This window comes from Nelusetta ayraudi, unplaced genomic scaffold (genome assembly GCF_046127955.1).
Source record: "Nelusetta ayraudi isolate G7.1 ecotype Tasmania unplaced genomic scaffold, CSIRO-AGI_Nayr_v1 ptg000094l, whole genome shotgun sequence".
Taxonomy (NCBI): domain Eukaryota; kingdom Metazoa; phylum Chordata; class Actinopteri; order Tetraodontiformes; family Monacanthidae; genus Nelusetta; species Nelusetta ayraudi.
Window position 1 is genome coordinate 2,713,216 of NW_027466144.1, and position 12,448 is coordinate 2,725,663.

The 12,448-nt window shown below is 43.7% G+C and overlaps 2 protein-coding genes across 2 annotated transcripts; one reads left to right on the forward strand and one right to left on the reverse strand.

The window, feature by feature from the left end:
* Positions 1-2,393: 2,393 nt before the first annotated feature.
* On the forward strand, positions 2,394-4,916 carry mnx1 (motor neuron and pancreas homeobox 1). The gene is made up of 3 exons (XM_076047474.1): positions 2,394-3,061; positions 3,662-3,822; positions 4,193-4,916. The coding sequence occupies exons 1-3, from the start codon at positions 2,557-2,559 to the stop codon at positions 4,478-4,480; spliced, it is 954 nt and encodes a 317-aa protein (XP_075903589.1). The 5' UTR covers positions 2,394-2,556; the 3' UTR covers positions 4,481-4,916.
* Positions 4,917-6,827: 1,911 nt separating this feature from the next.
* nom1 (nucleolar protein with MIF4G domain 1) lies at positions 6,828-12,441 on the reverse strand. Its single transcript, XM_076047470.1, has 12 exons — positions 12,309-12,441; positions 11,213-12,199; positions 10,988-11,100; positions 10,666-10,861; positions 10,164-10,487; positions 9,915-10,025; positions 9,440-9,610; positions 8,821-8,942; positions 8,572-8,704; positions 7,680-7,811; positions 7,485-7,594; positions 6,828-7,243 (listed from the first exon to the last, which is right to left on the reverse strand). Exons 2-12 carry the CDS (start codon positions 12,137-12,139, stop codon positions 7,066-7,068), a joined length of 2,517 nt encoding a protein of 838 aa, XP_075903585.1. The 5' UTR covers positions 12,140-12,199; positions 12,309-12,441; the 3' UTR covers positions 6,828-7,065.
* Positions 12,442-12,448: the final 7 nt, after the last annotated feature.

A 12,448-nucleotide genomic window follows, 5' to 3' on the forward strand; every position in this document is an offset into this window, starting at 1 on the left:
TTAAAACAATATCAGAAATTAAAAAAAAAAAAAAAAAAAAAAAATCAGTTTCAGACATGATGAGCCAAACGTGCAGGGCCTATTTACGGCGCTCATGCGGGGAGACAGCGCAGGTCTCCTCAAATCGCCTTTTCATAACGAACACGTTTACCGAAGGTAATTAATATATAAACTCTGACGATTTGTCATTTTGATTTGTATTTCGGTTAATTGTGAAAGTAATTACAGAGCAAATTAACAGCTTTCAAGAAAGACCGGGTTTTAAGGTCCGGTTCCATCTTTGGTGGCTTATTAATTTTTTCATACCCCTCCCCTCCTCTCGACGTGATGAAAAGGGGCGATAAATCTGGCTGATCGGTGAAGGCCAATACTAAATGGCGCCATATTTCACCGCCGCTTTAATAGAAATATTCATGCAGGCGCCTTAATGAAATTAAACCCGAGAACGAGGCGCAGGCAGCGCGGCCGTGCACGGAGATACCGGGACTCCAGCTGTTATAATAATCACGCAAAGGGCCAGTAAAAAAAAAAAAAAAGCATTCAAACCTAATGGACGAAAACGCCTGCAAAACAACACGTGGTGCTGGTTAGCCATATCCGGAAGTGATGTTTGTTCAAAGAAATATGGCCCAAAAAAATATGATGTTTTATTACAACTCCGCTTTTCAGTCATGGCTTTGATGATATAGGAATATATTAAAAAAAATAAACAAGGAAAATAGCTGAACGAAGTTTAAACAGGCAACGGGAATTTGAATTTTATTCGAACTGAATCTAATTGTAAACGCATTACAGTGAGGGTGTGTATTATGGGTGAGGCTTTGATGGTGTATGTGTGGGGGTTGGGGGGGGGGGCAGTGGTGGTGGTGAATGTCTGTGCACCCACCAGTCCTCCCTTACCCCCCCCCCCCCCCCCCCCCCAACCGTGTTTCCATGCAGGCCCACGTCCCAGCCCCACAATCCATCTTCCCGTTATCATTCTGTAATTGGTCATGATCATCAAGGGCCACAATTAAACGGCGATCCTTTACTTGGAAACCACCCGGTGACTTGTTGATTTCCCCCGAGCAAATAAACGTCCCAGGAGCGCGGTCAGCTGATGAATTGACAAAAACTAATCTGCTTTATTGGTAGACAGGTTAAGGCCAACTGGGTGTCAATAATTCTCATTTTGACCTCCTCTTCCATTAACTTTAAGTGGCTTATTAGGCCCGAGTCACCCGGAGCCACGAGCCTATTAGCTCCATCTCCCTCATCATCACTTTCCGGCTTTCTTACCCACTATTCTATTTTTTTTTGCAGCTCGTCACACGCACATTGTGCCAAATTTGGCGCATTTTTGGAACCATCTTTTCCCAGCAAGAGCAAAATAAATTTTAGTGGAAATAATATTGGGTCGCTTAATATTTGTGACTTATAATGAAATAAAAATCTTGAAGATTTTAAGGCCCATTTGTTTTGTTTTTTAATCATCAGAAAGGCTGTTCAATTTGGCAGCCCAGCTCCATTATAAGAGGCCAGCAGAGCGTCTGTCAGCTCCTGCATGGTGCGACAGAAGGAGGGCTTTCACCTAAATTTCCCAGTTGGCCTCGTAGGGTGATTCGGTCATGCCCACGTTGGAACATAAAGTTTCGTTTTGATTGCCATAAAAAAGTAAATAAAAAAAGAAAAAGAAAAACATAAAAAATGAATCGTATATTCTTGAAATGTTTTTTCAATATTTGTGACAGACACATGATAAATGAAATGAGTGATAATCTCACACGTTTCAGATAAACTACATTTCACCGCAGAGGAAAAAACAAGTAGATGATGATTTGTTCATACTGTTACATCTTTAGATTAGCAAATTATAATTAGCAAATTATACCGTTATCATACAATCGACAAGCCTTTCTTACGTTACATTCAAAAGACAATGTGTACATTTTTATTAGCAGTGTTTTGTTGTTATTTTTGTTATTATTTTATTTAATGACGTTATACAAGGCGTCGACTTGTGTCGTTGCAGACGTTCGACGGGACACATCCTCCTCTTGTGCGCTATAGCAAACATTCCAACCTGATTTAAAAAAACGAAGCTCTATCGTAATTTAGATGTAGCTACACATAATTGAGAATAATGTCAACATTGCATTATTTTGTCTCTTTAATCTCGCTAGGCGTCAACGTCTCAATAGCAGGAGGGGAGCACGTTAACACATTTCTCTCGATAAACAAGCGTGCAATCTCGATTAAAGGTTAAAATACAGTTCGGGAAACTGAAAGTGTGTGTGTTTCCTTAAAGCAATAGGCAGCGGACACCTTGCTGTTTACCCTGACGAGAGCAGAGAGGCGTTGTCGGCGCCGTGACGCTTCGGACGGCCCCCCAACCACAGGGCTGCACCAATCGCCTCCATCTAACAGGGATTAAGTGTGATACGGAGCTGCTCCCTCACACTCCGGACCACATCATAACTTTGAGAGGTGTTAACACCGCCGCAGGACTCCCCTCCTCCGTTCACGGTTCGCAGCAGTTGCAGGCGACGCCAGGACGCGCACCGGACCGGAAGCCAAATGGAGAAATCCAAAAACTTTCGCATCGACGCACTGCTGGCGGTCGATACGCCCAAGGTGCAGACCGCACCGCTGGCGCTCGTCACCTCCCTGTCCTCCTCCGCCTCGTCTTCCTCCATCCCGTCGAGCGGCGGCGGCGTCGCGGCGTCCGAGCTGACCACCAGCGCCGAGTCTTTACGCACGGAGACGCCGTCCCCGCCGAGGATCGCCGCCTGCGGCTTGATTCCAAAACCGGGATTCCTCAACAGCCCGCACAGCATGGTCGGATTACACCCGCAGTCCACCGCAGGGATCCCCGCGCAGGCTCTCTACGGCCACCCCATGTACACCTACTCGGCGGCTGCCATAGGCCAACACCCCGCCTTGTCCTACTCCTACCCGCACGGCTCGCATCACCATCACAGCAGCGACCCCATCAAACTGTCAGCCAGCACCTTCCAGCTGGACCACTGGCTCCGGGTGTCCACGGCCGGCATGATGCTGCCCAAAATGTCCGACTTTAATTGTAAGTGTATGTTTTAGCGCATTTTAATTTTCATTTTATTTTATTGTATTTTATTTTTGGTGGATGGGACAGAAAGTATGCGCGTTTAATCTCGACAAAAGCAGGATGCAGGGTTGCAATGCTATACGTGACGGCAAATAAAGGAAATAGCAATACCAATGCCTAAAATATATATACATTTTCTAGATAATGCATTAAATATTACTTTTGCACAGGCGGTTATTCCTGCAGAATAAAGAGGCTGTCATCGAGTGATGCCATTTCTAAGAGGAGCTAAAATGGACAGATAATGGACAGTGGGAAAGTTGCGGCGGAGTGTGAAACCCACAGGCGACATGCTATTTGCTCAGCAGATACTGCCGTTTTTGTTTCTGCCCGTTTCAGCAGATTTGTTCAAAATGAAGTGGCAAATAGCTTCCCCTGTGAAAATATTCATATGCAGACGACCTCCCGGTTTAGGCAGGAAGTTGTATTCCACTGCGGTGGAGAGTGATGCTTATGTTTATGAGCTGAATTTGACTCGTTTATCGTCGAATCGTCATCAATTTTCTATTGGATTTCTTTTCCACTGCTATTCATGCTTTTCAACTATTTCCACAGCCCAGGCGCAGTCAAACTTGCTCGGCAAGTGCAGACGACCGAGGACCGCGTTCACGAGTCAGCAGCTGCTGGAGCTGGAGCATCAGTTCAAGCTGAACAAGTACCTGTCGCGACCGAAGCGCTTCGAGGTGGCGACGTCCCTCATGCTGACAGAAACCCAGGTAATACACACTTAGGTGTCACCGCGAGACAAAAAAAACAACCAAAAACGAACTTCATTTGCCAGTGTAGCCTTGTTAAAAAATTAAAATAGAAAGGATGAAAAAAAAAAACCCAGGAAGTGTTAGATTTCAAATCTTTCGTTCCATTAAAAATACACTGAAAAAAAAAATGCAATTTACTTATTTTTTCAATGTATGGTTTGAACATTTTTGGAACTGCACAGATGCATTGCAAGGATGCCAGCATTGCTAGACCAGAGAAGTCAATTGCAGGTTGCGGTCTTTGCGCAACAATCACGCAGTTACGCACAGACAGCCAAGATTTCATCAGTTGCTCGGCATGCGCTAATAAACAATCCCCTTCCTGCAGGTTAAAATCTGGTTCCAGAACAGACGCATGAAGTGGAAGAGGAGTAAGAAGGCCAAAGAGCAGGCCGCCCAGGAAGCCGAGAAGCAGAAGGGCAGCAAGGGCGGCCAGGAGAAATCGGATGGACTCGAGCAGTCGGACTATAGCAGCAAGACAGACTCCAAAAACGGCAGGATAAGAGACTTTCGAGACAGCGACGACGAGGAGGGCGACAATTTCCTTTACAACTCGTCAGACTGCTCCTCGGACGACGAGAGGAATCACGCCAGTGACATCAGTCCACAGCCATGAAAAGCTGCTCACAGACTATGGGAGGGATTTACGCAATAAAAAAAAAGAAAGAAAAAAAGATGCAATTGCATGTAACCAAACCTCTGAACATTTTCATAAATATAGTCATACATATAAATAATTATAGACGTAAAAGGCCAGCAGAAGACGACCTATGTGTCACAAATAAAGCAATAAAGTAACATTTCAATTTTGCAGTATAGCCTGGATGTGGCATATTGCATGGTTCATATGCAAAACGCTGTAACCGGGGGAAAAACACAAACATTGCAACGTTGATTCCCCCTCACCAAAATAATATGCATACCACGCCGTCATTTTGATTCCAAGTTTGAATTATTGTATTCATTTGTCATGTCCCGTACGCTGAGGGGGGATGTTTATGTTTATTTTTCTACACTGTATTTATAGAAAATAAATAAATAATAAAATATCATTTCCGGTGCATGCTAAATAATGTTTAGCGTCTCTCTTCGGTGCAAACAATGTGAAATAAAACCTTCTTTTTTAAAACAAACAAACAAACAAAAAATTAGAAAAGATCTTGCGCAAGTCTGAGGTAAAAATTGTTTTTCCTCGTCTTGCAGCAGATTCAACGGGGATGCGCACTGTTCACCTGCGCGCGCGTCCGCCTCCCCTGACAGATCGGGTCATGGGAATTACTGTTAATAGCGCTGTCGGATCTGTGCAAACTTGAAGTGGGAGCAAACAGCGAGCGGCCACTCGGACGGAGGAAACATTTCACACCACACTAGCAATGGGAGCGCACTAATAGGCCGCCTGAATGGCTTGTTGAGCGACAGCCCGGGCTGCTCAGCCACTGATGTGGACTTTATGAGTTGAAAATCATGTAGACTGAGGATCAATTCACTAATAAGCAACTGTCAAACCCAAATCTTTCTTTTATTGAAGCGGAACGCAGCTTTATTTTATTTTAAAGCTGTTGAATGATGCTGAATCCATGTTAAATACGAATGTCACCATAAAAAAATATCATATATGGATACACTACCAGTCAAAAGTTAGGAATGTTTTTTTTTGTTGCTTTTTATTTACTGCTTTCAACGTTGTTGAGATACTGAAGACATCAAATATATTAAGATTAAGATTTAAATGACTAAATGTGTTTTAAGAAGGGCGATATAGAGGGGTGGATTTTCTTTTCTTTTTTTTTTTTTTTAAAGTCTACAATATGAAACGTGTCTCAGTTAATTCACTTTTTTTGTTTACTAAATAATTCCAAATGTGTTCATTCACAGTCCTGATGCCCTCAGTGAAAATCTACAATGTTAATAGTAGTAATCATAATGAAAGAAAAGCCATGAAATGAGAGGGTGTGTCCAAACTTTTGACTGGGAGTGTATACAATGGAAATGTGATAACAAATGCAAATGCACAATCCTTTCAAAAAGCCTTTATAATTTCCAACCCGGGCTACAGTTTAATAATAACTAATAAACGGGCATCCGACCGCTGAGAAACAATCATGGCCGTCGACGTTGGTGTAAAACTACAGTGTTTGACTGATGGTGTGGGTGGGATCTCTGAGGGGGGGGATCTGTTGCTTATCTCCGGCTGTTTGCTTTGGCTCCGGCAGACTAAATCAAAGTTCAGCCCAGGGTCAAGCCCAGCCACAGAGCACCAGGTAAGGCAGGTGGCGAGTGTCGTGACCGCAGACAAAGAAAGGGCCCGGTGAGTCACCCATGATAATCCCTATCTTTACTTTTTACTCACAAATTCTACAGTTTTGTTCTCGCTCGTACCCTCACGAATTCCACGCGTTCTTTTATTTTCCCCTTTTTTTTGCCGGAGTTATGCTCCCCTTTACGGTGCACACTGGTTCCAGGAGCCGTTCCCTTTGATGGCCCTTGCCTGACCTGGCAGCAGCCTCAGATTAATACAGCGGACGCATGCGGCAAATTAATAAGGGCAAGTATCAAATGTAACAGAGCGACTCTGCTATGCCGACCACGCGGGCAGATACCGGCGTCGCCGGGCAAACAGAATGAGCTCGACTTGACACGGGAGTCAGTTCGTCACAGAGTGTAAACACTGAATGAATGACACCAGCGTGATCTCCCCATTATCCCGGTGGCGGAGAGCACTCAATGGAAATATGGGCTGAAAAGCTCCAAAAAAGGGCAGCAATTGAGTTCATTATAATGTGGCTAGTTTTGCGTAACAGCGCAAACAGACCAAATAAAGTCCACAAGAATGGACAAACTCAGAAGTCTTGACTTTAGATGGTCTTAACAAAGGTGTTGTCTGTCTATCATCCACCCATCATGGTGGAAAATATACACGCACGTATTTCAGAAACAATAAAGAATAATCAAGAGGCATCACATTAAATTATGAACTATTTATAAAGGACCTTTTGAATCTTGAAGACTGAAGATTCAAAAGCCTTTGCAATGAAAAAAAACAAACGTATGTACAATCCCAATAAATTTAAATGTACTATTCTCAAAAATGAAAACTGTCTGTTTATGTTTGTGCATTTTGAAAAAAAAATCCCGTCTTCTTCCATCCTGCAGCTTTGTTCCGTCAGCGTCTCTTGGTTTTATGATGTGCTCCATGCTCTTTTACAGTTTGAGCTTGGCCTCCTTGGCCTCCATGGCTTTGGTGGCCACCTGGGCGCGCTCCGACAGCAGCGCTGCTTGCTCAGCTGGTCCCTGCGACTGGACATTCTTGAGCAAGAAGTGGCTGATGAAAAGCTTCAAGCCCTCCCGCAGCATTCCGAGCTTGGGAATTCCTGAAATCCTGGAGGATGGAAAACAAGGAAGGACGTTGATTTTTTGGGACGTTCGCGTAGGCTTTGAAGGAATACACAGATTGTGTATCAAAATGTGATATTTAATGCTGAAGAGCATAGGTGTCAAACTCTGGTTCACTGCGTATTTAAGTTTGACACCACTACTTTAGAGAGTATTTTTGACAGTGAGATGCTGCACCTCTTAATGCTTAAAATCATCTAATTTAAATTATTCGTCAGTAACCTGACCTTCCAAATATGACGGCGAGGTCCTCGGGGTCTGTTTCTTTTAGCAGTTTTGTCAGCACCTGGCGCAAAAAGCGCACAGTGGGCTTATCCAGTTCCCCAAACTCGATCACCTGTACCATAAAGAGAGAACATTACAAAATGCTCCGTGCTGTTCATGCTGACAAGGCAGGGCGTTGACCAAACAGGAACACTCACCTTAAGTATGGAGAGTGAGAGACACTTCCCCTGGAGGAAGTGGGTGACCAGCTGGACCAGGTTGTTGAACACTACGCTGGCCAGGTTGGCCAGCTCCTTGAACTTGTCCCACAAGCTGAACTGGAAAGTCATCTTTTGCAAATTTGGGGACAAGATTATTGAACGTGGGCGAATCACCAAAACGCAAACAAAACAGAGGCGGCGAGAGGACAGTTCATCCAAGCCGGCTCCAGTTTACACGTGAAAGGCAAACACTCTGGCCGCCTCTGCTTGGAGCTCTTTGATGGGGACAATGGCTCATCAGTTGGTGATACGGACCCACGGCCTACATGAAAGCCTAAATAGGAAGTGTCGTGACCCCCCCGCCCCACCAGTCCCACTGCTAATTGTTTGCAGTCACACTTTGAGACGAATCATTTCTGAGCTGTGAGGTGTTAGAGGCTCCCACAGCGCGGAGGTGAACTGCAGGCCGGGTCACACGCAGTTTAGGAGGGTGGGTGGTCAAGCACGGCCAAGAGACAATCCCCTTGTACTGTCATTTCCAACAGGAGAACTCGGAGTAAAACATTTTTGTTTTGTTTTAATTCCTATTTTGCATTTTTATATACTGCCGTTAATAGTTGGCTAATTTTGCATGAGGTATTTAAAAAGAAGTTGATGAACAAGTAATTCATCAAGCTGAGCGACACTGTGGAATATTAACCATGCATCCGAGACCATTTATTTAGAAGAGATAAACTGAATGAACTCATGTTAAATATCAGTCTACTACTCAGAGCTCAAATCCACATTAAATCTCCCCCCTATATATGCTAATGTTTATTTGAGACTCACACTGTGGGTACGGGTTGACAGTTAAATACGCGTTCTAGCTGATGGCGTGATCTTTTACCTGGAAGCGGCGATCGTGAGTGCAGAATTTCTCTCCCAGCACAGCGTAATAGGCGTTAAAGGTTTTCTCCTGCAGGCAGCAGTCCATCAGCACGTGAACAATCTCCCGCTCCTGCTTGTCCTTCAGGCCCATCCTGCAACACCAAACAAAGACTTTAATGCAATTTACTGCAAGAAGCAGCTGTGCCACATTTAATTATTTTCATCTATTGGAAGCGATAGTGAAGGAAGGAAGGAATCACGACGGAACCTGAGCAGCTTCTCAAACGCGTCCAGGTAATCTTCACTGGTCATCATCACGCAGAAGATGTTTCTCCTGACCTCGGTGTTCATCCTCTGTTTCCTGGCCAGCTCCAAGACACTGGCGCTAAACTGAAATGGGGGAGAAATAAATAAGAACCACAGATGATAGCTGGCTGAGAAATGCTGCAAAAAATTTCACAACCTCTGACTTTGACAATAGGGTGCATTTAAATGCAGTGTACAAAAAAAACCCCCAAAAAACTAATAATTTATAATTGGATAATACAGAATTTACAACATATTAAATATTTAAAAATTTGTTCTGATTTTAGTTAATGACAAAGACAATAATACAATAAAGGATTGATTCAAAGAGCATGCAATAATGCAAAACTAACATTTAAAAAAAAATCTGTCTGATTTAAACAAATAAACTTGAGTCAGATTATTGATGTTAAATGTACAATTTGGCATAATGTTTTAGTTTCAAAGCCAGATTTAAATATTAACATCTAAATCTATCTGGCTACATTGTTAATGAACAAATCATGAAAATGCTCCTAAAATAGCAACACAATTGCTGTTGCTATAATCTGCTGCTTGTATTAACGTGATGGTCTGTGTACCTGCCCTCCAGCCGGAGTCTCTTTCGATGCAGCTTTCTCTTGCTCGCCGATCATGGGCGCACCGCTCCACGACGAGCCGACGATCCACCAGCGGCCAACTTGCTCTGCGACCAGCAGATTGTCCAGAGAAACCCTCAGCTTCATGTCAGTGCCTCCTGCACTACGCTGGATCTGAGAAGCACATTCAGCCGGATTTAACTACAACCATGCTCGAGGGGAGAGTAATAAATATTATTTTTTAGTTAGTTATTAGTTATCTTATTCTAAAGTAAACTGTGAGTAGCAGTTATTCTGAAAGCTCTGAAAACAGCAACACAAGAACAGTTTGAAAATGTAATGTTAGGTCTTCGATGCCCCCTAGTGGTTTGATAAACTTAGTGCAACAGATCAACCAACTCCATGGACAATTCATTTCATTCATTCAAATTTATATTACAAGGAATCAAGCTGTTCCGAATCAATTTTGGACACACACCAGAGTTCTTTGCAACTTCCTCAGTCTCTCCACAGGCTCGGGATCGTAGCCTGGGATCTTCCGCATGTCATTGTTCTTCAAAGCCAGCATGGTCTCCAGCATAAAACGCACCTAAAACCAGAATTTGACATAAAAAATACTTGGATTCAAAACAGAAGCCATGTTATTCATCCTCGCAAAAGGCTTTTTTTTTTTTTTTTTTTTTTTTAAAGAATAACATAATAACGCGTGACAAGAAATTGCCCCTACCCTGGTCTGATCTTGAAACTTGGAGCCCAGGTCGCTGGCCTTGCGCTGACCCTCAGAGATGAGCTCCTTCAGGGCCAGGGGGTCGTCCTTCCTCAATGTGAAGCCAACGTTCCGCAGCAGGAACAAAACCAGCTCGACGTCCTTCTCCGTAAACGCCCCGATCATGAGTTTGAGGATGTCGGTGATGATGAGGGAGTGCACCACCTGGAAGTTGTACAGATGGCCGATGAGGGCCATCAGGTTGTCGCACTCTTTGCCTTCAGTTGGGTTTTTGTACACCTCGTCGAATTTCCGCACGACTGTCTCCAGGAAATTGGCCCCCACCTGTAGAAGAGGCACAAAGAAATTTGTTTATTTGATATTTCGGTTATGGTATTTTCTAGCCATAATGACGAAGATGAAGAAGAAAAAGAAGAAGTAGAAGAAGAGGAAGCCTTTATTAATTTTTACTGATGTTTTTATTTATTTAAATAAAGACTAGGATGATGAGAGTTGCATTCACCTCCAGGCCGACGGCGTGGTGGAGGATGCTGACGAGCAAGACGTGCTCCATCAGCAGCCTGTCGGGCATCAGGGCCGGTGTGACGCAGGCAGCGAGCAGCACCTCAGTCAGCGTGTCGTTCATGTCCTTCCTGCTGGAGCTCATGTACAGCTCCTCCAGCTGACCACTGATGGACGCCATGTTGGGCTCACTCAGCCTGAGAGAAAGACGGGCAAATGAATGAAAAAAAAATAAAATAAAAATACAAATCAGGGTGAAATGACTTCTGATTCCAAGTGTCTGTTTGTTGTTGTTTTTTTTTTTTATGAGAGCGTGACATTACCTGTTTACCAGGCCTTTAACGTTTTTCTTCAGCTTTTCAAGCTCGGCCCTACGTTTATCATCGTTGACCATTCGCAGGTGAGGCGGCACGTACTTTCCTGCAGCAGAGCTGACCTACATGTTGAAGGTGGCAATTAGATTTTTAACACTGACTTGACACTTAACAAAAAAAAAAAAAAAAAGAACATCAATGGTATACACATTTGTAAAATATTTACCAACTTACGTTTTCTGTTTTTGAGTCTGGCGTCATATTAGGAGTGCCTGCTTCCTCTTCATTTTCATCTTCCGAGCCAACAGCATCCCCTTCATGCTGTTCATCCTCCATTTCCTCCTCATCCTCAATCATTTCATAATTTTCATCATCCTCATCACTTTCTTCCACCTGGTCGTCGTCGTCGTCGTCAAGATCATTTTCTTCCTCGTCACTTCCATCACTGGCCATCTCATCGTCAGGTTCTTCCTCCACATCTGACAGCTGAGAGTCACTCTCATCCAGCTTCTCAAAGTTCTCCTTGGCAATGTCCATGTCATCGTCGTCATCATAGGCGTCGACGGCTGACGAGCCAGCGTCAAGCACACCCAGGATGTAGTCAAGTCCATCTGCCACAAAAGACTGAGGCAGGCTTTTCTTGTTTTTTCGCTTGTTCAGTCCGAGGAATCGCTCCAATTTCTTTATCTCCCGGTCTTCATCTTCGTTTGCTTCCAGAAGCGCCATTTTTCTTGATTCTTGAAGTCGATTATTTTTTTTCTTGCCAGCCTTGGCAGATGGTGATTTTGTACTGTCAGACTTATTAGCAGGGGCACCGCTTGATTTACTTGACGGTGCTTCGGACACTTCTTTCTTTGCGTTGCCTTTTCTCTTTTTTTGTTTCTTGTCGGCTGGTGCTACCATATTTTTCTCGTCCTCTGAGGGTAAACTGGAAAACTTTTTACCCTCGTAGTGGCTCTTCATCTTGGCTTTCTTAATTTTTCGCTTTTCTTTCCGTAGCTCCTTTCTGCTCTTCTTTTTTACAAATCGCACCCCGTGGTCAGCCTCCATCTCTTCACTCCCACCTTTGTTTTTAATAAACTCGTCCACAGACATCTTGTACTTCTGTAAAACTTCATTCCCCTTCTTTTTGCTGTCTTGCTTTTGCCATTTGCCCTTCATTTCTGCAAATTGTGAGACGATAACTCCTGCAGCCTCAACTTCTGTTCAAAAAGCTCCAATCTGGATAGCAAGATGTCTGTAATGGATCAAATACGCTTTAAAACAATTATTCAGCGTAAATAACAGGATTAAAAGCGTAATTCTGCTAATTTATTCCATTAATCCATACCTAAAGTTGCACATGTATTTCCATGAGGGCAAGATTGTTGTCATGACCCACGAACGGATCCACTTCCGGGGGAACGGACGCCGAGTGATGACGTATTTTATTTTGGGGGCAGTTTCTTTTTCGCACGGAGCGAGTTTCCT